The sequence below is a fragment of the Podarcis gaigeae genome, assembly GCF_964106915.1.
Source record: "Podarcis gaigeae genome assembly, chromosome: 8".
Classification (NCBI taxonomy): Eukaryota; Metazoa; Chordata; class Lepidosauria; order Squamata; family Lacertidae; genus Podarcis; species Podarcis gaigeae.
In genome coordinates this window covers 84,967,065-84,994,606 of record NC_139684.1, presented here as the reverse complement: position 1 = coordinate 84,994,606, position 27,542 = coordinate 84,967,065, and the positions used below count along the sequence as shown (strand labels likewise).

General features: G+C 49.6%; 2 protein-coding genes and 1 long non-coding RNA gene across 7 annotated transcripts in view; 1 reads left to right on the top strand and 2 right to left on the bottom strand.

Annotated features, from left to right (window-relative positions):
- The window catches only part of LOC310851820, a 626,966-nt gene that overhangs the window by 452,350 nt on the left and 147,074 nt on the right, over positions 1–27,542 (bottom strand). The gene's annotated exons all lie outside the window — the stretch shown is intronic.
- On the top strand, positions 827–27,000 carry FAM98C (family with sequence similarity 98 member C). 4 transcript variants are annotated; one of them, XR_014567765.1, is made up of 9 exons: positions 827–1,017; positions 5,254–5,390; positions 6,695–6,829; positions 7,427–7,614; positions 8,254–8,337; positions 8,538–8,654; positions 10,589–10,756; positions 12,561–13,435; positions 13,555–13,728. XR_014567765.1 is itself a non-coding variant. In XM_083754159.1 (9 exons), exons 1-8 carry the CDS (start codon positions 995–997, stop codon positions 12,699–12,701), a joined length of 993 nt encoding a protein of 330 aa, XP_083610285.1. In that variant the 5' UTR covers positions 889–994; the 3' UTR covers positions 12,702–12,735; positions 25,506–27,000. The 4 variants fall into 4 exon arrangements, 2 of the variants coding, with proteins under 2 accessions (XP_083610284.1, XP_083610285.1); XR_014567766.1 differs by having other exon boundaries at positions 862–1,017; positions 13,577–13,728; XM_083754159.1 differs by lacking the exon at positions 13,555–13,728 and adding an exon at positions 25,506–27,000 and having other exon boundaries at positions 889–1,017; positions 12,561–12,735.
- The window catches only part of RASGRP4 (RAS guanyl releasing protein 4), a 40,357-nt gene continuing 27,871 nt past the window's right edge, over positions 15,057–27,542 (bottom strand). For both annotated transcript variants that reach the window (XM_083753800.1, XM_083753801.1), the window contains exons 11-17: positions 26,998–27,102; positions 21,655–21,764; positions 18,994–19,138; positions 17,002–17,038; positions 16,532–16,666; positions 15,956–16,152; positions 15,057–15,456 (exon numbers count right to left, since the gene is read on the bottom strand). In XM_083753800.1, the coding sequence (XP_083609926.1) occupies positions 15,289–15,456; positions 15,956–16,152; positions 16,532–16,666; positions 17,002–17,038; positions 18,994–19,138; positions 21,655–21,764; positions 26,998–27,102 (897 nt within the window). In that variant the 3' untranslated portion in view covers positions 15,057–15,288. The remainder of the gene's footprint in view (positions 15,457–15,955; positions 16,153–16,531; positions 16,667–17,001; positions 17,039–18,993; positions 19,139–21,654; positions 21,765–26,997; positions 27,103–27,542) is intronic.

The following is a 27,542-nucleotide window of genomic DNA, read 5'->3' as shown; positions in this document are numbered from 1 at the left end:
ATTTGTTCCGGAGGTCCGTTCTTAACTTGAAACCTGAAGCACCACTTTAGCTAATGGGGCCTCCCGCTGCCGCCGCACGATTTCTGTTCTCCTCCTGAAGCAAAGTTCTTAACCCGAGGTACTATTTCTGGGTTAGCGGAGTCTGTAACCTGAAGCATGTGTAACCTGAAGTGTATGTGACCTGAGGTACCACTGTATTACAATATTTTAATATTACGTTGGAAGCCGCCCAGAGTGGCTGGGGAAGCCTAGCCAGATGGGCGGGATAATAATAATAATAATAATAATAATAATAATAATAATAATAAAAAATCCTATGGAATTCAGCAGCAAGTCCTTATAACCGAGGCAAATCCATCTGCACATCTGCACATGTTCAGGGGCATTCTGACCTTGGAGTGTGGGTGTGAGTGCGAGATCTCTGCACGTGCTCAGAGGCAACCAGCCCTTGCATTTCAAAATAACCCGCACAGAGAGAACAGGTGGGCAGCCTTGGCCACGCCCCCTGCTTCTTCGAAAGCAAATAAGATCGGGCGGCGCCGACGCGCCAGGCTCTGATTGGTCGGCGAGTAGGACTTTGATCTCCACGTGAGTCTGGCGAGTTGCCATGGAGACGGAACGGAACGAGGAGCTTTAACAGGCTGGATACAGAGGCGGCCTCCTGATTGGCCGTGCGGGGGACAGGGAGGGGAGGAGGAGGAGGAGGAGGAAAGGGAATGGGCGGGCGCTCGGTTGCTATGAGAGCTGTCAGCCAATGGGGTGAGGCGAGCCTTCGACGTGGTGGGCGGGGACATGTCCGTGCGTGGCCGAGTCATATAACGGAGGTGGGGATAAAATTCTCCTGCTCCAATGGCGGAGCTCACCGGCTGGGCGGCTCAGCCAATGAAAAGCGCCGCCTCTGGCTCTGGGCTCAGCTAAGAGACGCGAAGTGGTACAGCTCGCCGGGCTTCGGATCTGCGCGTGCGCGAGGTGAGAGGTTGGTTCCAGCGGAGGCATGGAAGGAGACGCAGCCCGAGGGTAAGAGGTTCGGGGGCGGAAAGAGGTTCGGGGGCCCACGAGGAGGGGGAGGGGAAGAGGAAGGGGGCACATGAGGAGGGGGAGGGGAAGGAGCCCAGGGGTTTGTGGGGGAGACGTGAGGGAGAAGGGGAAGGGGTTTGGGGTGGGGAAGGGGAAACAGGTTCGGGGGCACACCTGGGAGGAGCAGGGGGAAAGAGGAATTGGGGCCATGGCTGTCAACTTACAGATTTGAAAATAAGGGACCAGCAGACTCGAAAATAAGGGACCAGCAGCCAAAATAAGGGATCAACAATTCAGTGGCGTAGCGTGGGTTGTCAGCACCGGGGGCAAGGCAAGTAATTTGCGCCCCCTAACCCGTGGATTGGCGCCCCCTAACCCGTGGATTGGCGCCCCCTAACCCGTGGATTGGCGCAGTGGCGTAGGGTGGGTTGTCAGCACCGGGGGCAAGGCAAGTAATTTGCGCCCCCTAACCCGTGGATTTGCACCCCCTAACCCGTGGATTGGCGCCCCCTAACCCGTGGATTGGCGCCCCCTAACCCGTGGATTGGCGTCCCCTAACCCGTGGATTGGCGTCCCCTAACCCGTGGATTTGCGCAGTGGTGTAGGGTGGGTTGTCAGCACCGGGGGCAAGGCAAGTAATTTGCGCCCCCTAACCCGTGGATTGGCGCCCCCTAACCCGTGGATTGGCGCCCCCTAACCCGTGGATTGGTGCCCCCTAACCCGTGGATTTGCACCCCCTAACCCGTGGATTGGCGCAGTGGCGTAGCGTGGGTTGTCAGCACCGGGGGCAAGGCAAGTAATTTGCGCCCCCTAACCCGTGGATTGGCGCCCCCTAACCCGTGGATTGGCGCCCCCTAACCCGTGGATTGGCGTCCCCTAACCCGTGGATTTGCGCAGTGGCGTAGCGTGGGTTGTCAGCACCCGGGGCAAGGCAAGTAATTTGCACCCCTAACCTGTGGATTTGCGCCCCCTAACCCTAACCCCCAGATGTTGCGCCCGGTACGACCGGGCCCCCCTGCACCCTCACGCTACGCTACTGGATTTGCGCCCCCTAACCCGTGGATTTGCGCCCCCTAACCCTGACCCCCAGATGTTGCGCTCCGTGCGGCCGGCCCTGCTGCACCCCCCACGCTACGCCACTGCAACAATTACTTTGATAAAATACATATTTTGTTGGGTGCAAATGGCTTTAGATACCTATTAGGTCCATATATTACCATATAGCGTCTATTCAACACACAAAAAACAGCAACAATTTGTTGTTGACAAAGGACAGCTGGACATAGAAAGGGCCCCGTTACCTTCAGTAGCTTATGGGGGCATAAGCTGATGATGTTAAGGGACATCATCAATAAGGGACAGCAGCGGGACATGGCGCTGGGATAAGGGCCTGTCCCACCAAATAAATTGTCCAGTAGCACTTTAAAGACCAACTAAGTTTGTTCTTGGTATATCTGAAGAAGTGTGAATGCACACAAAAGCTTATACAGTGGTACCTTGGGTTAAGAACTTAATTTGTTCCGGTGGTCCGTTCTTAACCTGAAGCTAATGGGGCCTCCCGTCGCCGCCGTTCTTTCTGTTCTCATCCTGAAGCAAAGTTCTTAAGCTGAGGTACTGTTTCTGAGTTAGCGGAGTCTGTAACCTGAAGCGTCTGTAACATGAAGCGTCTGTAACCTGAGGTACCACTGTACCTAGAACAAATTTAGCTGGTCTCTAAGGTGCTACTGGACAATTTAATTTATTTGATTTTTATATTTCGCATTGCAGGGGTTGGACTAGATGACCCCGGGGTCCCTATCTCAACCCTACAATTCTGTGCTTCTAGTTTTGAGGGCACACCTAGAGAGAGAGGTCCTGGGGCTCTCCCCTCCTCAGCCACACCCCCTCACCAGCTTTGCCCCACTTCCCGCCTCTGATATTTGCGTGGCTGGAATGGAGGAAGGAGTCCCAACTTTTTGCCTCCAGGCCCACCAATCATTGGCCAGGCTGGTGCTTAGGGTGGCAGCTGAGGGAAGGGGGCGAGGGAGGGGTGAACAGTGACTGCTTTACAGCAAAAGAAGAAAGGTCCCTGCCGCAAGGAGCTTGCAGCCAGAATTTGGCACTGGGAGAGAGCAGAGAGAGGGAAAAGGTCATTCTCTGCGTGTCAACCAATGAAGCTCTGTATAGTTGGTGAACCCTGTTTGCCTGTTTTCTGCGTGGTCCGGTACTGAAGCCATTCAGGAATGCAAGGAGCAAGGCTCCCTGTGAGCCTGTTTTCCAGAACCTGAAGCTGGTTTTAGTGTCTACGCACCAAATGTAAGAAGCCAAAACAGGGTCATCTTCCTTCCTTCCTTCCTTCCTTCCTTCCTTCCTTCCTTCCTTCCTTTTCTCCATCTCCCCCCCCCCCCATTTCTGTTATTGGTTAAGGACAGTAGTTGTGTGAGGGGTGTGTTGACCTGAGGGCTGCCTTCTTTGATGGGCAGCCTTCCACGGACTGTGTGCCAGTCTTGGGCAGGGCAGGAGGCAAAAGCTGTGCAGGTGGATGGGTGCGGCTCTCACCTTTACCCAGGTGGCTACATTCCAGACACACCCAAACATACCTGTCTGTTTGCTATCCAGGCAAGTTATCGTAATCCAGAGACCCATTCCAACCAGGAAAAAGCAGTCAAGGAGGATATGGAGCAGGTCTTGGGGGGGGGGGCAGTCTGAGGGCCGGTTAGAGAGCCCTGGAGGGCCACATTGCACCTGCAGGCCAGTGGGTCCCTGTCCCAGCAACATTAGCATTGCCATGTTCACATATTGCTCAAATCGGCAGTAGATGATTAGCAGCCAGACACACTGACGTGTCCTCCAACGCAATCGCCCCCCACGTAATGTGTCCATTCTTTAATTTCCAAAGTGGGAATATTTGGGGGCTCAGTCCTGCTGGAATTTGCATTCTTTGTTCCGGAAAACCTGTGCTTGACCCCTTCCAATGTGCGGAAATGGTGTATTACTCGGGCGCAGCTGTGAGAGGATCAGGGAGAGGAACGTTGTGGTGGTGGTTGTTGGGTCTCTTCGAATTTTAGGAACATATACAGATTTGAGTCACTTGTATACAGCCTTTCTGCCAATGCAGAAATTGCAGTTTGACATAGCAGCTTGCAGCAACCTTCCCTGACCTGGTGCCATTTATCGTGCAAAACACTTGGAGGGCACACCAGGTTGGTTTAGAGGAAGGGTGGGTTCAGTACTAGGGGCTGCTGCCCCTGTGCACATTGCCTGCTAATCCTGCCAATCCCCGCCCCCTGACAGCACCCTCAAGCCCCGCCCCATATCCTCACAGCTCCTCTGTGTCCTTCTATCTCTGCTTTCTTCAACTCTATAAAGGTAAAGGTACCCCTGCCCGTACGGGCCAGTCTTGCCAGACTCTGGGGTTGTGCGCCCATCTCACTCAAGAGGCCAGGGACCAGCGCTGTCCGAAGACACTTCCGGGTCACGTGGCCAGCGTGACATCGCTGCTCTGGCGAGCCAGAGCTGCACACGGAAACGCCGTTTACCTTCCCGCTAGAAAGCGGTCCCTATCTATCTACTTGCACCCGAGGGTGCTTTCGAACTGCTAGGTTGGCAGGCGCTGGGACCGAGCAACGGGAGCGCACCCCGCCGCGGGGATTCGAACCGCCGACCTTTCGATCGGCAAGCCCTAGGCGCTGAGGCTTTTACCCACAGCGCCACCCGCGTCAACTCTATGCTGTTGTTTAAAACCACCCTTTTACAACCTGCCTTCTCTCTTTTCCCCGTCCCCCTCCCATGACTCCCATGACAAGCAAATCCAGGGTTGTGACGTGGCACTACCTATTCTCCAATGGGAGCTGCGTGATGACAGCCTTACATTTTACTTATACAGTATGGAAAGAAGGGGGGGAACCAATCATGTAAATAAAATCTCCTTTCTTTTCTCCCCCTCTTTCCTTTTTCCTTTTGTGATGCAACCCCTGTTTGGGGACTTCCCTGGCTTTTTTTTGTGGCCCACGTAGGACCAGTCTGGATAGTTGGCCTTGGTGAAGACTTGACGTTTTCATCCCCCAAAAGTTTTTGAGTTCCTACTGAAATGAGGCTGCATTTTAATGTTGTATTTTAATCTTGTTTTTAAGCTGTATTTCAGTCTATTGTTTTTATACCTAGTGTTAGCCGCCCTGACCTCAGTCTTGGCTTGGGAGGGCGGGGTATAAATAAAATTATTTATTATTATTATTATTATTTCTCTCTTGCACCCAGGTGCCTGTCGATGGATGGCTTTGCTCGGGTAGCTGAAGCCGGCGTCTCCAGCCCCGAGTTCACAGCTCTTTGCTCTTGGCTGGTTTCTGAGCTCCGCAGCCTTTGCCCTCTCGAAGAAGACGTGAATCCCACTCGTGGTAGGTAACCTGGCTTTGTGGGGAGAGATGAATGCAGCAAATATTTTCTTCGGCAAGAGCTAAAGGAATCAAGGGGGTGAGGGGTGTGTGAGTCAGCCTAGGGCCCCACAAGGAATCCCCCACTGGGCTGATAACATCTGAGAAGCAAATGTAACGTAGCCCAGCGTCTGCGGGGTTTCATTAGCTGGCTTCTGGGTGGTTAACCCATGGAACTGTTTGCTGCAAGGTCCTGTTGCTCCAGCCCATCACTTGGATGAAAAGCACCAAGATCATCAAGGGAGCTTCTAGCATACCTGAACTGGAGAGGGAGGTTGGGGGGGCAAAGAATGCCTGTAGGGATGGTCGTATTGGCTAGTACCCGGGACAACCATTTCATCTGGCTGGGTCAGGATGGTATGGGGATGAGGGACCAACGCCCTTCTCTTGCGGGGGCCCAATTAGTGTCATTGCTTTCCATTACGAGTTTGGGTGTAATTCTTGACGCCTCCCTTTCCATGGAGGCGCAGGTTACAGCAACAGCCAAGGCGACATTTTTCCACCTTCGCCGCATCAAGCAGTTGGTCCCTTACCTTTCCCGCCCCGACGTGGCCACAGTGATCCATGCAACGGTCACCTCCAGGCTTGACTACTGAAATTTGCTCTACGTGGGGCTGCCCTTGAAGCTGTCCCAGAAACTCCAGCGGCTGCAGAATGCTGCAGCAAGGCTCCTCACGGGGTCCCTGCCATGGGAGCATATTCACCCAGTGCTTTTCCAGCTGCACTGGCTCCCGGTGGGGTACAGGGTCAGCTTCAAGGTGCTGGTTTTGACCTTTAAAGCCCTTCACGGCCTAGGACCCTCGTACCTACGGGACCGCCTCTCCTGGTATGCCCCACGGGGAGCCTCAAGGTCCATAAATAACAACACCCTAGTGGTCCCAGGCCCTAAGGAAGTTAGATTAGCCTCCACCAGAGCCAGCGCCTTTTCAACACTGGCTCCTGTGGGATCTGATTTCTTTCTGAAGGGCCTGTAAGACAGAGTTGTTCCGCCTGGCCTTTGGCTTAGAATCAATTTGATTCCCTCTCCCTCTTTCTTTTTTCCTTTCTCCTCCTGTGAAGAGGCTGCATCTTAATGTTTTAATGTTGTATTTTAATCTTGATTTTTAAGTTGTATTTTAACTTGTTTTTATTATTGGTTGTTAGCTGCCCTGAGCCCGGTCTTGGCTGGGGAGGGCAGGGTATAAATAAAATTTATTATTATCATCATCCACTCCTCATTGAGCTGATGTTTTAGGTTTCTATCCCCAAGTGGCATTGTGTCCTTTCAGGTCCTGAGGATGCTGAGACCTTCCAGATCGAAGTGAGCGGCCTCCTTGGGGAGCTGCATTGCCCCTACTCCTCGCTGACCTCGGGGGACGTAACAGCCAGGCTTAGCACCCCGGATAGGTGCCTCCAGCTCTTGTGTAAGTCCAGGCAGGAAGGGGCGTATTCCTCGGCTCATTCTGTGCAGGTGGGCTCAGAAAAGACGTGGCTAAGAATGTCTACTCCAATCTCTAGAAAGGGTCTGGGGATCACTGTGTATTAGCTAATTTGTATTTTTAAAAAAATGAATGAGAGATCCAAAGGGCGGGAACACAAGAAGGAGCCTTTTTGGTGGTGGCTTCCGAGGCGCTTCTGGCACCATTGTTACACATCTTTTTTAAACAAGGCTTTGGCTTTTAACAATGGCCTTAGAGTGGGTGGGATGTTTCCATGTGGGGGTTTTTATGTGTGGGGTTTTTTGCTTTTGAGTTGCCATGGCAAAAAAGGGACCAATAAATTTAATTTTACTTAATTAATTATAGTTAGTCCTGTGATGTGATATGACAACATTTACTGATGTAATATAAGAATGTTAACAAATAAATAAAATGCAAATTAAAAATATATATATTTTACTTAATTAAATCCCAACCCCCATTTTTTTTTTAATCACCCTAGAAGCACTTAGGTCCCCAAGGTTTATGGGATATAAATTTAGGACAGGAACTGAATCCAGCTCTTTCTCCTTCCCCGGCAAGATTTTTTGAGCTCAGAGCTCCTGGCCGCCCGGCTGCTGGCTCGGAAGACACCCCATTCGCCGCCGGAAAAAGAAGACCGAGCTGGTGAAGCGATGAACGAGCTCCAACTCATCTGCCAAGCCCTGGGAATGGCAGACCTGGATCCAGGCTGCCCAGTCCATCAAGCCATGGCTGACATAGAAGCCAAGGTGGGGACGAATTTGGGGCAAGATGGGGCGGCTGTTTGACTTGTGCATGCGCCAAAGATATGGGAGGTGCTAAAACTCCTAGTCTCTAGTGCTCCCCGCAGCTTAATTCTAGCTGTCTTGCTGAATGTTGGAAGCGGGGGGGGGGGGGGGCCTGTTCAGGGCAGTTAGAATAATAGAACCTCCCCCCCCCCCACTGCTGCTTTGGCTACCCCAATATGAAGGAGCGTCTCCATCCCCATCGTTCAGCCCGGACACTGAGATCCAGCGCCGAGGGCCTTCTGGCGTTCCCTCATTGCAAGAAGTGAGGTTAAAGGGAACCAGACAGAGGGCCTTCTCGGTAGTGGCGCCCACCCTGTAGAACACCCTCCCTTCAGGTGTGAAGGAAATAAGCAGCTATCCTATCTTTAAAAGATATCTGAAGGCAGCCCTGTTCAGGGAAGTTTTTAATATTTAACGCTGTACTGTTTTTAACACTTGATTGGGAGCCGCCCAGAGTGGCTGGGGAAACTCAGCCAGATGGGCGGGGTATAAATAATAAATTATATTATTATTATTATTATTATTATTATTATATGCAAATTTTCTGTTTCTTTCTCTCTCCCCCCCCCCCAGCAGCTAAACTTGTGGTCTCCTCCTTAGATTTCGGAGGTGCTTTCTTCACTACCCCCTGAGCACCAGCAGATGGCTCCACTCCTAAAGGCCACGCTGACCTCCGAGGAATGGGTAAGGACAGGCCAGTGATATTGGCAACGAACACCCCACCGCATGGATACTTGCCCCTTCGGTCGGGTCGGGTTGTCCTCCTCCAGACGTGTCCCTGGCCAACGCAGGGTTGTTGAGGGTGGTTCCGTGGTGGCTGGAAGGATAGCAAACGGCTTATGTCTCCCGCTTCCTCTTGCCCCTCTCCCAAATGAAAACACTAGGGGGCGCTGGAGGGCATACGGGACTTGCTGTGCACGGAATATCAGTGCCGTCGACGCATGATGGCCACTCGTCTAGACGTCACTGTCGAGTCCTTCCATTGGTCAGAGAGGGCAAAGGTAAGTGAGCTGGATAAGAGGGGAGCATGTGCTTTTAAAGGGATGAAGGTGTTGGTGTGTTGATTGTTTTCAAGAACAGGGTAGACTTGCTGGTGTTACGATTAAAAGGTAAAGGAACCTCTGACCATTAGGTCCAGTTGTGACCGACTCTGAGGTTGTGGCGCTCATCTCGCTTTATTGGCCGAGGGAGCCGGCGTACAGCTTCCGGGTCATGTGGCCAGCATGACTAAGCCGCTTCTGGCGAACCAGAGCAGCGCACGGAAACGCTGTTTACCTTCCCGCCACAGTGGTACCTATTTATCTACTTGCACTTTGACGTGCTTTCGAACTGCTAGGTTGGCAGGAGCAGGGAGCGAGCAACGGGAGCTCACCCCGTCGCGGGGATTCAAACCGCTGACCTTCTGATTGGCAAGTCCTAGGCTCTGTGGTTTAACCCACAGCGCCACCCGCGTCCCTAATAATAGTAATATTTTATTTATATCCTTCCCTCCCCAGCCAAAGCCAGGCTCAGAGCAGCTAACAACAGTAAAAATAGCACAGTTTACATAAAATTGCAGTCAATTAACTGAAATACATTCTAAAATCAGTTCAGAAGCAAATTAATTTAATTCATGGCAACCATTGGGCTAGAGTTCTGTGAAGATTACAGAAGGAGAGAGGGGGTCAGACTGTGCCTTGGCCAAAAGCTTGGTGGAACAGCTCTGTCTTGCAGGTCCTGTGGAAAGATGTCAAATTCCGCAGGGCCCTAGTCTCTTGTGAAAGTGCGTTCCACCAGATTGGGGCCACGGCCGAAAAAGTCCTGGCTCTGGTTGAGGCCAGCCTAACCTCCCTGTGGCCCGGGACCTCCAAGATGTTTTTATTTGAAGAGCGTAAGGTCCTCCGTGGGACATACCAGGAGACGCGGTCCTGTAGGCACGAGGGTCCTAGGCCATAGAGGGCTTTAAAGGTTAAAACCAGCACCTTAAACCTGATCCTGTACTGCACTGGGAGCCAGTGCAGCTGGTATAGCACCGGGTGAATGTTGTCCCTAGAATCGTAGGGTTCAGAGGGACAACCAAGGGTCTTCTAGCCTAACCCCCTGCAATGCAGGAATCTCAGCTCAGACATCTGTGATATATGGCTGTCCAATCCTGAGGGAGTCCGTTCCGCTGCTGGATAGCTTTCGCTGTCAGAAAGTCCTTCCCTATGTTTAGTTGGAATCTTCTTGTTACTTGCAAGCCATTGGTTCAAGAGCTGGGGGGGGGGGGGAGCTTGCTCCATCTTCCAACCTAACAACTTGGGACCAGTTTATCTGTGAGACTTCCTTACTCCATTTACGCCCACTTGACAGCTTCAATTGACGGAACTGGCCCTGATACAGGAGCCACATAATACCCCTTGATGTTTTAGTGTGGCAACATGTGCCCTTTGGCAGCATGTGCCAATTGACACCAGGCAGGCACTTTCACTGTACTCTTTTTTCCAGAGCCTGCTAACAACCTTTTTGTTTGGATGAGCCTACCCAGACATTTAGAAAGCTGGTGCGAGTTTTAATCTGTGTTTAGTGTCTGTGGTTATTTCAACTTTTTGAAAGCCTTAAATGATGCTGATGTTTCCTATTGACAATTCTACAGTTTTATCTTTTCACCAACCGCTTTGAGCTGGTTGTTTCTTTGCAACCAAGCAGTGTGTAAATTTTAATAAATGATATTTTTTAAAAATAATGATTATTATATTTTGCGCATTTTTTAGTCGTATTTGTTTTAATTTATCCTGTGGGCCAACCTGGGCCCTGCATGGTGGGGGAAGGCAGGATATAAATAAAAGAAATAATAAATAAGTAATAGTTTTAATAATAGTTCAGCAGAATTGACCCGCTCTGAATAGACTTTGGGGGAGCAGGGATTGAATGAAAAATGGGCTTCTTCCCTCAAATTTTGCCCCCCGCAACTTAGGACCGCAGCGGAGCTATGTCAGAGGCCTTCAAACCCTTGCGGCAATCTTTGCTGGAGGAGTCCCAGGTCACCGTTCCTCACCTGCTGGCCGCGCGGGAGGACTTCTCCCGCATCGTGAAGACCAGCAGCGGAGCTTCGCGGAACAAGACAAGCTGTGCTGTCAACAAGGTACAGGGCTGGAGAGGGGTGCTGTTCCCCAGATGTTGGGACGGGGTACAGGAAAGCCCTATAGCAGGCCTGCGCAGTTGTGCACGGGTGCTCAGCAAGGCTGATACCTGATGACTCGAATAAATGACTCAAACTGACCTGAGCTGTACCTGCGCAGCCTCCCTGTTTTTTATCCCTTATGTGTGCTGATTGGCAATTTTTCCACCCCAGAAATAAAATGCCAGAGCACCAGTCATTGATAGAGGGAGGGAGCGAACAGGAAGTTCTATATCACTTCCTGTTGAGATACAACAGGTGCCCGGCCTCCTCACTTGTCGGAAACAATTGAAGCCATTTTTGGTTCAACAGCTTTTTGATAAACGGGTCTTTACCACAAGCATCAGCTTCTTCTTCTTCTTCTTCTTCTTCTTCTTTGAAGTTTTATTCGAGTTCAGGATTTTTACATTATATACATACATTATATTAAAAGGTAAAGGGACCCCTGACCGTTAGGTCCAGTCGTGGCCGACTCTGGGGTTGCGGCGCTCATCTCGCTTTATTGGCCGAGGGAGCCGGCGTACAGCTTCCGGGTCATGTGGCCAGCATGACTAAGCCGCTTCTGGCGAACCAGAACAGCACATGGAAACGCCATTTACCTTCCCGCCGGAGTGGTACCTATTTATCTACTTGCATTTGATGTGCTTTCGAACTGCTAGGTTGGCAGGAGCAGGGACCGAGCAATCGGAGCTCACCCTGTCATGGGGATTCAAACCGCCGACCTTCTGATCGGCAAGTCCTAGGCTCTGTGGTTTAACCCACAGCGTCACTCGCGTCCCAGCATACATTATATTATCTCCTTCCAATTTTAAATTTCCCGTACAATTTTTTAGGCTTTTATTCCAGAATTCCTTTACCTCTGGGCATTCCCAGTACATATAGGAAAACCATCCCTTGGCTTGTTTACTGTGCCAACCATTATAATTCAATCCTGCTACCATATTAGCTAGCTGGGCCAGAGTTCTGTACCATTTTAGAAAGAATTTTAATTCCAGCTCTCTAAATTTGCTTACTTTAATCTCATCTATTCCTTTCATTATCCTTTCAGCCGTTGATTCGCTAACTTGTTCTTCACATCTTTTGAATAAGTTGGGTTGTCTGTTTCTTATTCTTTTACAGATTTTACCTTTCATTCCTTGTTTCTTTTTTCCATTTGTATAGTGCCTCTATTGCCTCTTCTAAAATCATGTTTCCAATCTCTTGGACTTTAGAGATTTTTGTTGTATAGTCCTCCAATTTTTAACCAGTATTGGTTACCTATGTTCTCTATTACTTCCTGCAATGAATTTAAGGACTCTCCTCTATACAGTGGTATCTCGGGTTACATACGCTTCAGGTTACATACACTACAGGTTATAGACTCCGCTAACCCAGAAATAGTGCTTCAGGTTAAGAACTTTGCTTCAGGATGAGAACAGAAATCGTGCTCTGGCGGTGCGGCAGCAGTGGGAGGCCCCATTATCTAAAGTGGTGCTTCAGGTTAAGAACAGTTTCAGGTTAAGAACGGACCTCCAGAACGAATTAAGTACTTAACCCGAGGTACCACTGTACATATTTTTAACTATATGATATCCCTTAGTGTTTAGAAACATCAGCTTCTTATTCTCCCCCCACCCCCTTGTTTAAAATGTACTTCTAGCCTCTGCTTATCTTATGCATAAATCGCCTTGCACCGGTAGTTTAGAAGGCGTTGAATAAATGGATGATGGCGATCATTAGTAATAGCACTTCCTGTTCACTCTCACATCCATTTCTTCCTCCCTCTCAGGTGCTGATGGTTGGTGACGTCCCGGATCGCGGTGGGCGTCCGAATGAGATCGAACCCCCTATGCCCACGTGGGAGAAGAGGCGAGAAGGAGGAGGCGGCCACCAGCGAGGGGGCAAGCGGAGCAGGAAGAAGAAAAAATAGCAAGGGTCTGGATCCTGACCTCCTCCGGCGTGGGGTATGGTCAAAACCACCCTTAACTTTAGGGCAGGGAAGAGGCTTCAGGAAGTTAACCTCACCGAGGATGAGCGGTGGATACAGACCCAAAGCCCAGTGGTTTCAGTGTTGCTTTTCCCTAGAATGCGAGGAAATGCAGTTTACAAGAAAGGTGCCCATTACGTTGAACCTGAGACAGTGGGCAGGGGCATGTGTGCTAACATCAGACATCTCTCCCACCTTCTCCCCCCCCTTTCACTTGCTTTAAAGTTGTTGGACACAGACGTTTGTGTTGTCTGCGTTATAGCTCAGTGCCAGATGAATTGCGCCTTTCGAGCAGAGATGGCGAGTCTGTGGTTCCTTCAGATGTCATCTCCCAGCACCCCCAGTTAGTGGGGCCAGTGATCAGGTGTGAAGGGACTTGGGGGCCAATGTTCCCCGTCCCTGATCTAGTTAATACCCAACTTGCAAGGATGAAGGAACAAGAGGTGCTGGCGAATGTCTGGATTTCTCAAGGTTTCTTTTTGGGCTTTAGATGTCGAATGTGGGTAGAAGCAACCTTCCTTTTGGGGCTGGGTGGGCAGCATTTATGAGAAACCCAGCTTTAGAAATGTCCCGTTAGATTTAATTGACAATGTAGGAAGAGGGAAGATATTATTTTGGGGTTTTTAAGCACAAACCCAAACTTCTTTGTACTTTTCCCTCCTCTGGATTATGCAGCGGTTCTCAACCTGTGGGTCCCCAGATGTTGTTGGACTACAACTCCCATCATCCCCGAGCTCTGGCCTTGCTAGCTATGGATGATGGGAGTTGTAGTCCAACGACATCTGGGGACCCACAGGTTGAGAAAGGCTGATCTACAGGGTGGCTCAATTGCAACAGCCAGTGAGTATGGGGTTTTGTTTGAATTGTGCAAGTTAATTTTTGTCCTTGTTCTGAAAGGACAGGATTGCAAAATGGTCAGGCTGGGTTTAGTGTGACACTAAGAGATTAAACATTTTCCTTGTCATTCAAACTCATTGTGCAAGGAAGTATGTGTGTGTTTTAAAAACTCTAGTCGTCATCTTCTACCTCTCTCTTTTTTTATTATTGTGCCAGGAGGGTTAAAAGAGCAGAATACTTTAAAAGTCAGGGACAGTTTGCCATTTGAAGGACATTTTAAAATCTTTTTCTTTTAAGGGGAAATCACATTCCCTGCCCGAAAAGGGGGAGCAGTTATACAAAGCTTGTGGGGAGTATAGCTGAATGTGATCTTTATGGGGAGAGAGTTAGATTTAAACAATATAATTCCTGTATTCAGTATGATGCATTGCATCTACTCCCAGCAACAAATGTATTCCACCCCACATTCCCCAAACGAACAGAGGGTTAAAGGTAAAGGGACCCCTGACCATTAGGTCCAGTCGTGATCGACTCTAGGGTTGCGGCGCTCATTTCGCTTTATTGGCCGAAGGAGCCGGCCTACAGCTTCGGGGTCATGTAGCCAGCATGACTAAGCCACTTCTGGTGAACCAGAGCAGCGCATGGAAACACCGTTTACCTTCCCGCCAGAGTGGTACCTATTTATCTACTTGCACTTCGATGTGCTTTTGAACTGCTAGGTGGGCAGGAGCAGGGACCGAACAACGGGAGCTCACCCTGTCGTGGGGATTCGAACCACCGACCTTCTGATCGGCAAGTCCTAGGCTCTGTGGTTTAACCCACAGCGCCACCTGCGTCCCTGGAACAGAGGGTTAGGGGAGTGAATAAAAGATGCAAGGGGGGGGGGTTTGAAAGCAAGACCGAAGGGGGTCAGTGGAAGAGGTCGCAGTCAGTAGGTGCTTCTGCCTCACCTCTCATCCCCCTTTACCTGCCGCCGAACCCCCAGTTTCCACCTTCTAAGGATTACTTTCTCCTAGTCTCTACTCTTGACATTGGAAGCCCAACCAGAAGGTCACTCACTTCTCCCCAGCTAGCAAGGCAGGTTCCCTGTTTACGCACTCGCTCAGTAGTTAAATATAGCTTGTTGCAGAGAGCTGTTGGCAAGCCACCACATGCACACAAGCCAAGGAGCTGCTTAGGTTCTTGAGCCATCCAGGACTCTTCAGCTAAGAAGAGCTCTGCTGAAGCAGTCCAGTGGCCCTCCTCGCCCTCCTCTCACGGAGGCCAACCAAGTGCGCCAATGGGAAGCCCCCGCAGCGGGACCTGAGCGCAGCAGCACTCTCCCCATTTTCGATGCCCCAGCAGCTGGCCTTCTGCTGCCTCGGACAGCGGAGGTGGAACAGGGCCATTGTGGCTAATAGCAGCAGAACCCAAAACCTGCATCTGCAGCAGCACCAAAAAAAGAAGCTATCTGGTGGCGCCTCCGTTCAAGAAATAGTCCTTTTATTAGGAACAAAGGAAGCCCCTTAGCTTGAGTCCAGCTGCTTGTTCAGCTATCTCTGTATTATTGGCAAGGAATGGCAGTGGCTTCAGGGCAGCAGCATCCATTTCCAGCCATATTCTCTACCGTTGAGCGCCTTGTCCCTTCTCTCTGTTCCTTTCCTTGAGAGGTTCCACTTTCCTGCCTGTTGCTCACCATTCCTGTGCCCTTGGCTCAGTTGGGCTTGGGAGGCAGGTGCGAGTTGTAGGCAGCCAATGCCTTCCAGCAGGAGAAGGGGGGCAGGCTCGACGAATCTGCCTTCAGCAGCCAGCTGTTCTCAGCCTCCAGCTGGGAGTTGCAGCTCTGAAGGCTCTGGTTGACCAGCAGCAGCCTGTCCCGTTCCTGCAAAGGAGAGCGAGATGCTTCCAGCTTAAAGTGGGGGTTGCCTGTCCCCCCACCAACTTTGGGCCTGTCCAGACCAAAGTAAAGGTAAAGGGACCCCTGACCGTTAGGTCCAGTCGTGGCCGACTCTGGGGTTGTGGCGCTCTTCTCGCTTTATTGGCCGAGGGAGCCGGCGTACAGCTTCCGGGTCACGTGGCCAGCATGACTAAGCCGCTTCTGGCGAACCAGAGCAGCGCACGGAATGCCGTTTACCTTCCCGCCAGAGTGGTACCTATTTATCTACTTGCACTGGTGTGCTTTTGAACTGCTAGGTTAGCAGGAGCAGGGACCGAGCAACGGGAGCTCACCCTGTCGCAGGGATTTGAACCGCCAACCTTCTGATCGGCAAGCCCTAGGCTCTGTGGTTTAACCCACAGCGCCACCCGCGTCATAAGTAGCTTCCCATTATTGTTCCACAGAAGTCCCAGATGTGGAATCCTGCCCTCCCGAAAACCCTCACCTTCTCCACCTCCTTCAGCTCTTCCAGAAGCTGCTTTAGACTCTTGCTGTGTCCCCGTAGCTCCTGTGGACTGTCTGCGTCTGTCTGGGTGCTGGCATGTTTCATTCGCCGCCTGCCCGCTGGGCTCGACTGCACCAGGTTGGGGCTTTTGCTGTGCTCTCGTCTCGGCGGGAAGAGGAAAGCTTCTTCCTCCGAGCCTGCCGTGTGGAGTAAGGGAAGTGTGGTTAGAAACGTGGCCATCGTATCTGGAGATTTGTTCCTGCAAGTAGTGAGGTGCAGTAGTTCTACAGTGCTGGGCTAGGACCTGGGACACCTGGGTTCAAATCCCCACGCAGACATGAAATGGATGACCTTTGTGAGCAAAACCTATACTTTCTCGTGCTGGTTTTGAACTGGTGCTTCAAACCACGGTTTATGGTGTCAAGTGGAATTTGCTCTGCGTTCCTACTCTTCTATAGAAGTCGTACCACGGATCGCAAGGCTGGGAAGCGAATAGCCTCCTTGCCACTGTGCATCCCTGGAGCTGGTCCAGTTGGCCAGCCCACACCAGGAACCCCAGTCTGGGCATCCCCTTACCCGAGCTAGGGTGATAGGTGGCAGCCGGTGTGGCAGTCCGAGACAGGGTGCTTTCGGAGCTGCAGGAATGGAAGCGCCGCTGACACTCCACCTCCACTTGGTCCTTGCATTGCTTGTGACAGATCATCCCACAGTCTGTAGGAGAAAAGAGACCATCATCAGCGATGGGAATATTAATAGCATGGGTGGGCAACCTAAGACCCGGGGGTCAGATCCAGCCCAATCACCTTCTCAATCCAGCCCACGGACGGTCCAGGAATCAGCGTGTTTTTACATGAGTCCTTTTATTTAAAATGCATCTCTGGGTTATTTGTGGGGCATAGGAATTCGTTCATTTCCCCCCAAAAAAATATAGTCCGGCTCCCCACAAGGTCTGAGGGACACTGGACCAGCCCCCTGCTGAAAAAGTTTGCTGACCCCTGGTTAATAGGATCCCCTCTCCTTTAGTGCCCACTAGGGGGTGTGCTTACCCCGACATCTGTATCCTTGCTTCGAGACTCCCCAGAGCTAGAACAGGAGAAGAACAAAACAACAACAACAGACGTGTTAAGTTGAACTAGACACCACTTCTTTGCAAAGGCAACATAGGTGGATGAGAGGTGGGGGACTTGCTCTAACCGAAGCTTTATTGCCCGCTTCAAAAGTGGCGTCAGAGTTCTGGGAATTTCAATTTTTGGGTTTTGAAACTTAGCAAGCTTCTAGACCTCATGGCTGCAGGAGAGAGGCTGCAAAACAAGCTGGTTCTTCTGCAGCAGCCTTCTCCAACTTGGCATAGTCAAGAGCCAGTGTTGGGTAGAGCTTAGTGCGTCAGACTGAGCCTGGGGCTCAAATCCACACCTCGCAGGGTTGTTGTGGGGATTAAATGAGGAGGAGGGGAAGAAACATGCATGGCACTTTGAGCTCCTTGGAGAAAAAGGTGAGATAAATAAAAATAGCCCAAAATATCTGGAAGGCTGTTCTGAAGGGAGCTTGTCTACAGTCTCTCCTACTTCTCTAGCCCTTTCGTCCTCCATCCCACCTGTTGCTGATTACTGCCACCACTAGGCATGCCAGCCCATCGTTTACACTACTACTAACTATAAAAGAAAAGCAGATTCTCCAGTTTGGCAGCTCAGCTCGGCAGCTACTGTTTCTGCCAGTAATAGGGACTGTTTTGGCAGTGGGTTTTCTTTATTTGAGGGGGTGGGGATGAGTGACGCATATTGGTGCTGCCACCACCAGGGGCTGGCCAAGTGGTGCAGACCTGTCGCAGGGCCTTTTCAGTGGTGGCTGTGGCGATCCCACAGGGTCCCCAGACGTTTCGCCGTCTATTGATCCCTGTGCCACCACTTTATTTCTCGCTGCCACCACCCAGGCCCTACCTGGTACAATGATGAGTCCAGGCAGGGTTAAATTGGAACATAAACTTCTGTTTATTTATTGCAGTTTAACAAGCGTGTGGTTTCATAAACAGTATCGGTCAATTACAACCATGGGGTGCCTATCCAGACCTATAACTTCCGCTACCTACTTCTCAGATATTTACTTGTCTTCCTAGCCCCTAACTGTTCCTGACTCAGCTTATTTGGCTACACTAACTCAACCTGGGACACGGGTGGCGCTGTGGGTTAAACCACAGAGCCTAGGACTTGCCGATCAGAAGGTCGGCAGTTCGAATCCCTGCGACGGGGTGAGCTCCTGTTGCTCGGTCCCTGCTCCTGCCAACCTAGCAGTTCGAAAGCACATCAAAGTGCATGTAGATAATTAGGTACCACTCCAGCAGGAAGGTAAATGGCATTTCCATGTGCTGCTCTGGTTCGCCAGAAGCGGCTTAGTCATGCTGGCCACCTGACCCGGAAGCTGTACGCAGGGTCCCTCAGCCAATAAAGCGAGATAAGCGCCGCAACCCCAGAGTCGGCCACGACTGGACCTAATGGTCAGGGGTCCCTTTACTCACTCAATCTACCCACAGACTCTATCCTAATTCACTCCCACTCCAACCAACCACCCAACTCCCAACGAACTCCCCTTTCGCCCCTCCCAGAGCTGGTTTTATAGTCCCTCTAACTCCACCCCCTGGGTTCTGATTGGGTAACCTGTTTAACTCTTTCACCTCCAGCACTCTCATATGTCAATGTCACATAGCGCCCCCCCCCCCCCCCCAGTTGTGGAACGCCTTCCCTAGTGAGCTATGCCTGCTTCCACCGTTATTAACCTGCAGGAGAAATTTGATTACATGGCATTTGTTAGCCGAAGGATACTGACAACCCTGAGAACCTTGGATGGAGGAATGTCCTCAGCTGTTGACTGCTTTTAGGGTGTTTTTGGCGGCAGCTACTGTTAGATGTTTTTAATTGCAATTGGCTTTAGAATACTTTGCCCGAAGGTTTTTGGGATTTTATGCTTTCAGCGCGTCTGCTGCCCTGGGCTACGTGGGGAAGGAAGGGTGGGGTATAAATCCATTTTAAATAAATTAAGCTCACAAAGCCATTGCAGCTGTCACAAAAGGAGGGCTTCTTAAAGGTAGCCTCTTGGAAGTTGTGCAGGAACCCAAGACCTAGTTTGGAGAAAATGGCACAGGCCCGCATTAAATACTCGGACAGCTCTTCACGGCTCCAAGCGCCTTCCCTGCGGTTGAGGAGAAGAAGAGAAAAACAGTCACACAGTGTGAGGCTTTGGCCATCGCTTGGGTCATCAATGCTTGGATTGAATTGCCCTGCCTGGCACTTAAATAACCCTTGTGGGGGTATGAATTCTGATGGGGCGCTTTGGGTCAGTTCACACACCCCTGAGCCTCAGCTGCCCCTTACCAGAGACTGAGCCTTTAATGCGGCACCCCTTGCCCTGTGGAACTCCTAATAATAATAATAATAATAACAATTTATTATTTATACCCCGCCCATCTGGCTGGGTTTCCCCAGCCACTCTGGGCGGCTTCCAACAGAATATTAAAATATAACAATCTATTAAACATTAAAAGCAGGGATGGCTTCAGATGTCATCTAAAGGTCTGGTAGTTCTTGTTCTCTTTGACATCTGGTGGGAGGGCATTCCACAGGGTGGGTGCCACCACCAAGAAGGCCCTCTGCCTGGTTCCCCATAACTTGGCTTCTCACAGCAAGGGAACCGCCAGAAGGCCCTCGGAGATGGACCTCAGTGTCTGGGCAGAACGATGGGGGTGGAGATGCTCCTTGCCAATTGAGGTCACCCTTGCTCACTTTCAGATGCCTCCTGGAAATTCTGTTGTTCAGGCCTTTCGGACCTGAGTTTCTCTGTCAACCAGAGAGGATGGGCCTGATGTTCCTACTGCTTCTATTGCGGTGTTGCGTTTCCAAGTTGCCAACCACCTTGTGATATTTTCTATGAGCACGTGGTTTACAAATGCTTTTTATTTGGCTTTACAAGTAAAAATTTATAACAATCCAAATATATATCCATATACAGAGATTATTCTGAATCTTGAGACTCCCCCCCCCCATCTCCTCTGTGGGTCCTATTGTGAACATTTACAACAACATATTATTCCATAATCAATATTTTATATCCACCCATATTTTCTATAGTCTTTGTCACATTACAAGTGAAATTAGTAAAGGTAAAGGTACCCCTGCCCGTACGGGCCAGTCTTGACAGACTCTGGGGTTGTGCGCCCATCTCACTCAAGAGGCCAGGGGCCAGCGCTGTCCGGAGACACTTCCGGGTCACGTGGCCAGCGTGACATCGCTGCTCTGGCGAGCCAGAGCCGCACACGGAAACGCCGTTTACCTTCCCGCTGGTAAGCGGTCCCTATTTATCTACTTGCACCCGGAGGTGCTTTCGAACTGCTAGGTTGGCAGGCGCTGGGACCGAGCAGCGGGAGCGCACCCCGCCGCAGGGATTCGAACCGCCGACCTTTCGATCGGCAAGTCCTAGGCGCTGAGGCTTTAACCCACAGCGCCACCTGCGTCCCAAGTGAAATTAGAATCCTGCTAATGTTTTCATCTCCTTCAGTGGTCTCTTAAATAAATTATATTTTTTTCTCATTCTTGTTTAAAGTTTTAAGTGTTTAAAATGGGACTCCATGGAGGGGGGGGGGGAGTCCTGGGATTCAGAGAAATCTCTGTATATATATATATATTTGGGTTTTTTTAATAACTTTGTATTGGTAAAATCAAATAAAACGATTTCAAAAAAATGAATAAAGCTTTTGTCTTCTTGGTTCCTGAGCTTTCAAATCAGCATAGTCCATGGGTAGGCAAACTAAGGTCCGGGGGCCGGATCTGGCCCAATCGCCTTCTAAATCTGGCCTGCGGACGGTCTGGGAATCAGCATGTTTTTACAAGAGTAGAATGTGTCCTTTTATTTAAAATGCATCTCTGGGTTATTTGTGGGGCCTGCCTGGTGTTTTTACATGAGTAGAATGTGTGCTTTTATTGAAAATGCATCTCAGGGTTATTTGTCGGGCTTGGGAATTTGTTCATTTCACCCCAAAAAATATAGTCCCGACCCCCACAAGGTCTGAGGGACAGTGGACCGGCCCCCTGCTGAAAAAGTTTGCTGACCCCTGGTTTAGATGTTTCTTTGATTGTCCTTGAATTTTACCATCACACTTGCCATCTTCTCCTGCCACACCAGGGTGGCATGACAAACCCTTTGAGAACCACGGCTTTACAGGGGCGTGGCATGGGGGGGGCTGCCAAGGCGATGGCCCCAGGCACATTTTTTAAGGGGGCGCTGCCTCACACCACCCTGCCAGCCCTGCACTGCTTTGTGAGATTGGGATCTGATCTGAATGATCCGCTGGGCTTTTCATTTTTCATTTATTTCATTTACAGTGGTGCCTCGCAAGACGAAATTAATTCGTTCCGCGAGTTGCTTCGTCTTACGATTTTTTCGTTTTGCGGAGCGCGGATTCCCTGGGTATTAACGGCTTTAAGAAAAAGGAAGCAAATCCGCAATACGTTTTCATCTTGCGAAGCAAGCCCATAGGGAAAATCGTCTTGCGAAGCAACTCAAGAAACGAAAAGCCCTTTCGTCTTGCGCGTTTTTCGTCTAGCGAGGCATTCGTCTAGCGAGGTACCACTGTATCTCTGGGCTAACAGCATTCGGGCAGCTGTTGTCACATCCATAAAGAGTCTTCTCCCCCTGGAATCCTGTTCACTTACCGCTCTCTTTCCAGCCCATAGAAGGAGAAGGGGAAACTCGTGGAGATGATCTCAAAATCCTCCTCCGAGATGTAACCCCGCTGCTCAGGATCGTAATTCTTGAACACCGTCTGTTGGGGAAGGAGTCTGTCAGAACCCATTGGAAGATGAGAAGGCAGCGAACGTGGGCACTGCCCTCTAAACATACACCTGCTGTATATTTAAACGCCTCTTCCCAAAGGATGAGATGGCAGGTCCCTGCCCCTAGGGGGTTGAAATCCAGATACACAGACAAGGGAGACAAGGCAGTGGGGAGGAGGAGGAGGCTGGGGTAATCAAGAAGAACGAGTGATTATACAGAGATACCTCGTCTTAAGAACTTAAATTTGTTCCGGAGGTCCATTCTTAACCTGAAACTGTTCTTAACCTGAGGTACCACTTTAGCTAATGGGGCCTCCCGCTGCTGCACCACTGCTGTGTGATTTCTGTTCTCATCCTGAAGCAAAGTTCTTAACCCCTATTACCTCTGACTAACCGTTTTGTTTCACTCCAGTGTGCAAAAAGCGTTACTTTTCTACTGTTTCACCCCCGTTTTTTGTTTTTGTTTGGGGGGGCATAATTTAAAGAAACACATTTTTTTTCTACACTGTTAAGACTTTATTCCTCAATTGACATATCTTTGTACTATTCAAAAGGAGCTATGGACACTGTGGCACACTTTTCTGTATTTTTTCATTAAAAATAAACATTTGTGGATCACACAAAAAAATAAAGTAAAAAATAACCCCAGGTACTATTTCTGGGTTAGGGGAGTCTGTAACCTGAAGCATACGTAACCTGAAGCGCCTCTAACCCGAGGTACCACTGTAAAAGTTGAACATTCTTCGCTCCCAGCTGCACTACACATTCAAAGCGCTATCATACCACTTTACGTAGTCATGGCGTCCTCCAGAGGATCCTGGGAACTGTAGTTTGTTCAGGCTGTTGACAGCTGTTAGGGAACCTCTATTCTCCCCTCAGAAGAACTATAATTCCCAGAGTTTCTCAGGTACAGGGGGTTGTTCGACCACTGCGAATCATGGCTCTGGAAGGGGCATGTGTGTCGTCTCCTGACATTACTGTTGGCATCTGTCTGTCTCGGGGAGACAGTGGAGGAATGCACCTTTGGGAGTGGAGTCAATCTGTTTAAAAGCTGCAGCGCCTACTGCAGCTGCAGAGACCAATATAGGAGAGACATGTTTTATTGCAGCTGGGGCAGAGGAAGGCAGATGTAAAGGTAAAGGGAGACCTGACCATTAGGTCCAGTCGTGACCGACTCTGGGGTTGCGGCGCTCATCTCGCTTTACTGGACGAGGGAGCTGGCGTACAGCTTCCGGGTCATGTGGCCAGCATGACTAAGCCGCTTCTGGCGAACCAGAGCAGCGCACGAAAACGCTGTTTACCGTCCTACCAGAGTGGTACCTATTTATCTACTTGCACCTTGACGTGCTTTCGAACTGCTAGGTTGGCAGGAGCAGGGACTGAGCAACGGGAGCTCACCCCATCGCGGGGATTCGAACTGCCGACCTTCTGATTGGCAAGTCCTAGGCTCTGTGGTTTAACCCACAGCGCCACCCACATCCCACGTTGCAGATGTACTAAGGTGTTTATTCTCTCTGCACTCCTCCCAGCGGTCCTTCCTCTTCTGGCCACCGCTACGGATGCACGAACTGCCTGTCTCCGGGCACGGTAGTTGTTACAGTCGTGGTGGCCACCTTTGTTGTTGTAGTAGTACCTCTTTCTTTTTTCCTTTCCCCTCCTGTGATGGAACTCCTATTTGGGGACTTCCCTGGCTTCTTTCTGACCCATGTTGGACCAGTCTGGATAGTTAGCCTTGGTGAAGACTTGACGTTTTTATCCCCCAAAAAGTTTTAGATTGAGTTTCCGCTTAAATGAGGCTGCATTTTAATGTTTTCATGTTGTATTTTAATCTTGTTTTTTAAGCTGTATTTCAATTGTTTTTATATTTTGGGTTAGCCGCCCTGAGCCCGGTCTTGGCCGGGGAGGGCGGGGTATAAATAAAATTTATTATGATTATTAGTTGTAGAGGGTCACAACGCTGGAGTCGCACAAGTCCTGTTTCCTGCACCAAACTACAGTGGTACCTCGGGTTACATACGCTTCAGGTTACATACACTTCAGGTTACAGAGTCCGCTAACCCAGAAATAGTGCTTCAGGTTAAGAACTTTGCTTCAGGATAAGAACAGAAATCAGGCTCTGGTGAGCGCGGCAGCAGCAGGAGGCCCCATTAGCTAAAGTGGTGCTTCAGGTTAAGAACAGTTTCAGGTTAAGAACGGACCTCCGGAACGAATTAAGTACTTAACCTGAGGTATCACTGTACACTTTGTTAATGTGAACGTCGCCCTCATTCTAATTTTTCATCCTATCTTCCTGCTGAGTTCTGCAAGGGCAGTGCTGGGACTTAAGGAAGCTGGGAGGCTTTGCAACCTAAACTGGTTGTAAGGAAGAAGTCAGGTGTGCCAGGGGGGTGGTGTGGGGTGGTGAGAGGGCAGCAGAGCTGGCTATGGAAGCAGAATGAGGTTGGTGGGGCAACCCAGGAACCAGCCTCCCCACTGCCTGGCACAGGGCAGCGTTGAGCAGTCCACAGTTAAAAGGAAAAGGATCTAGAGTCTTGGTTGACTACAAACTTGACATGAGCCAACAGTGTGACGCGGCAGCTAAAAAAGCCAATGCAATTCTGGGCTGCATCAATAGGAGTATAGCATCTAGATCAAGGGAAGTAATAGTGCCACTGTATTCTGCTCTGGTCAGACCTCACCTGGAGTACTGTGTCCAGTTCTGGGCACCACAGTTCAAGAAGGACACTGACAAACTGGAACGTGTCCAGAGGAGGGCAACCAAAATGGTCAAAGGCCTGGAAACGATGCCTTATGAGGAACGGCTAAGGGAGCTGGGCATGTTTAGCCTGGAGAAGAGGAGGTTAAGGGGTGATATGATAGCCATGTTCAAATATATAAAAGGATGTCACATAGAGGAGGGAGAAAGGTTGTTTTCTGCTGCTCCAGAGAAGCGGACACGGAGCAATGGCTCCAAACTACAAGAAAGAAGATTCCACCTAAACATTAGGAAGAACTTCCTGACAGTAAGAGCTGTTCGACAGTGGAATTTGCTGCCCAGGAGTGTGGTGGAGTCTCCTTCTTTGGAGGTCTTTAAGCAGAGGCTTGACAACCATATGTCAGGAGTGCTCTGATGGTGTTTCCTGCTTGGCAGGGGGTTGGACTCGATGGCCCTTGTGGTCTCTTCCAATTCTATGATTCTACAGTTAGGGGCTTTAGACAGAAATCTTAGACATTATCAGCCTCTTGCTGCTTTCCTCTGTCAAATGGGGAAGAGGAGGGTGTCTCTTCCCCCTTCCTCCCCCCACCAAGGCATGCACAGCCTGTTTCTGCAGCAAACTTTAATTTGCAGAAAAGGAAGTGGTTGGAGTGGCCGGATTTGAGCCTCTTCCTTCATTCTGCGTGGAAGGGGGTGGAGTAAAGCGGGAACAGGCACCTCTGAGGGGGCCCTCCTGCACCCATCAGGGTCGCAGAGCAGCAAAACACGACTCCAGATCATAACAGCACCCGCCCAATGTGTCACAAAGGACAGAACAGACAAGAGGTGGTGGTAGGCAGGCAGGCAGCCGGCTTAATTTCAACCCAACGCCGGCCGACAACACGGCGCAGAAGAAATTGTGGGGCAGGGACCGAAAATGTCGAGAATGTCAGTGCTTGGCACAAACGCATGCAACGCAATCTCGGAATTGTTTGGTGACAAATACACCCGTGAAATGCACGTAGATAATTCTGCAATACCCTCTCTCTCCAATTAGGTCACCCAAAATGTTCCTGCCATATTCAAGCTAAGCAACCCAAGACGTCAACAAACTTTACCCAGTGCTGCAGAGCTACAGCGGAGAGCTGTGGCAATGTCACACACCCACACCCAAGCCTGGAACTCCCGTGGAAATATAATGTGCAGGTCAAACTGCAACGCCTCAGAACACAACACAGCCTGCAAAACGCGACATGCCCCTTTAAAAAGCACACACCATCTGCCTTATTTGCAATTTTGATTTGCTGTTTTATAGCCAGTCGGCATTCTTCTAAGCAACTTTTTGATCCACGCTTATGGATGGAAAGGGTTGAGTCTGTGGCCACATCGTACATTTAAAGCACTTCTGAGGCACATTAACAGCACATGGCTTTCTCCAAGGAATTCTGGGAACTGTAGTCTGTTACAGGTTATAGCAGGCCAAGGCAAACTTGGCCCTTCAGATGTTTTTGGCCTACAACTCCCATGATCCCTAGCTTACAGGACCAGTGGTCAGGGATGAGGGGAATTGTAGTCCCAAAACATCTGGAGGGCCGGGTTTGCCTATGTTATAGGAACTACAGCTCTGTGAGGGGGCAACTACAGTTCCCAGAATTCTTTGAGGCAGGGGAATCATTTGTTTTAAATATGCATTGGATGTGCTTTTTAAAATTCATGGTGCAGAGCTGTCCTTAGAAAGGACACAGGCTGAAAGGAAAGTGTTCAGGTCCATTTGGCTGCATGAGTTTTACGGCCATTTGCACTCCCCCTCAGTATTTTTATTAGTTTTCACAGAGAAAAATCAGTCTTTTAACAAAAAAAAACTTATTAAATCTATATACTGGATCACCAAAAATTCCAAAAAATGGGATTGCTTAGATCCTTCTCTCTACTCCTGGCCCTGGTTCCTTTACAATATTTTATTTTATGTATGTCCATATTACTTCTTTACTCTCTTAAATTCCCATTTTATACTTTCTTCATAAAATTACAAGTGTTCCCTGAAATCCTGCCAATGTATGTACAGTGGTACCTCGGGTTAAGAACTTAATTCATTCTGGAGGTCCGTTCTTAACCCGAAACTGTTCCTAACCTGAAGCACTACTTTAGCTAATGGGGCCTCCCGCTGCTGCCGTGCCGTCATCATGCGATTTCTGTTCTCATCCTGAAGCAAAGTTCTTAACCTGAGGTACTATTTCTGGGTTAGCTGAGTCTGTAACCTGAAGCGTCTGTAACCTGAAGCATCTGTAACCCGAGGTACCACTGTGCATTGCTTTTATAAATAGGCAATAAACGCTCCTAATTTCTTTTTAAACTTGTTATCTTCTTAATTTCTAAGGTTTGAACATTTCAGCATAGTCCGTTAACTCATATTTCCAATCTTCTTTGGTGGGAGCATTGGAAAAAGAAGCAGCTCCTGCAGTTTTACTGCCATTTAAAGCCAAAAGCAGAAAGAGGAACCATACCAGTAGCCAGCTGCCTGTTTGGCCCTGCCATTGGGTTGTTTTTACCTCAATCATTTGCTGGACGTGCCTCTTGACGGTGATCCGGTCAGGCTTGGGAGTGACTCCCGGCGTCCACTCCACCACCATGGGGGGCTTGAACTGTGTAGGAGGCTGTGAAGAGAGGGGGGGGGGCAAACAATGTGTGAGAGGTAGGACTGAGCCGTACCGACAAAAGAAGAACGGCCGACAAAATTAATGGACTACGCAGAATTGGATAAAAGGACAGGAAGGATTCGAAACCTGCGGGACCAGAGATTTACAGAAGATTGGAAGAAATGTATGAACTATTTGAAGAGCAACTGTAATCAACAAATTACCGGTACGCAAGAAGTTTTGTAAGGAGAAATATATGAAATATTGCAAAGAAGAGAGACGTTAGTTATGATATTTAAATGCAATAGTGAAAGTAAGAAATGTAAATTAAGTGAAAAGGCTGGAAAATTTTCAGGTTTGATTGATGGAAGTAAAAAAAAAAATTGTATAAGGTATAAAAGTATGTTTAATAATTGTTGAAAATGATAAAACACACACACACACATATATATACATAC

Coding starts and splice junctions, on each gene's coding strand:
- FAM98C (XM_083754159.1), top strand. CDS start 995: ATGGAAGGAGACGCAGCCCGAGG. Junction 7,615..8,253: donor TGGCTGACATAGAAGCCAAG/GTGGGGACGAAT, acceptor TCTCCTCCTTAG/ATTTCGGAGGTGCTTTCTTC. Junction 10,757..12,560: donor CAAGCTGTGCTGTCAACAAG/GTACAGGGCTGG, acceptor CCTCCCTCTCAG/GTGCTGATGGTTGGTGACGT.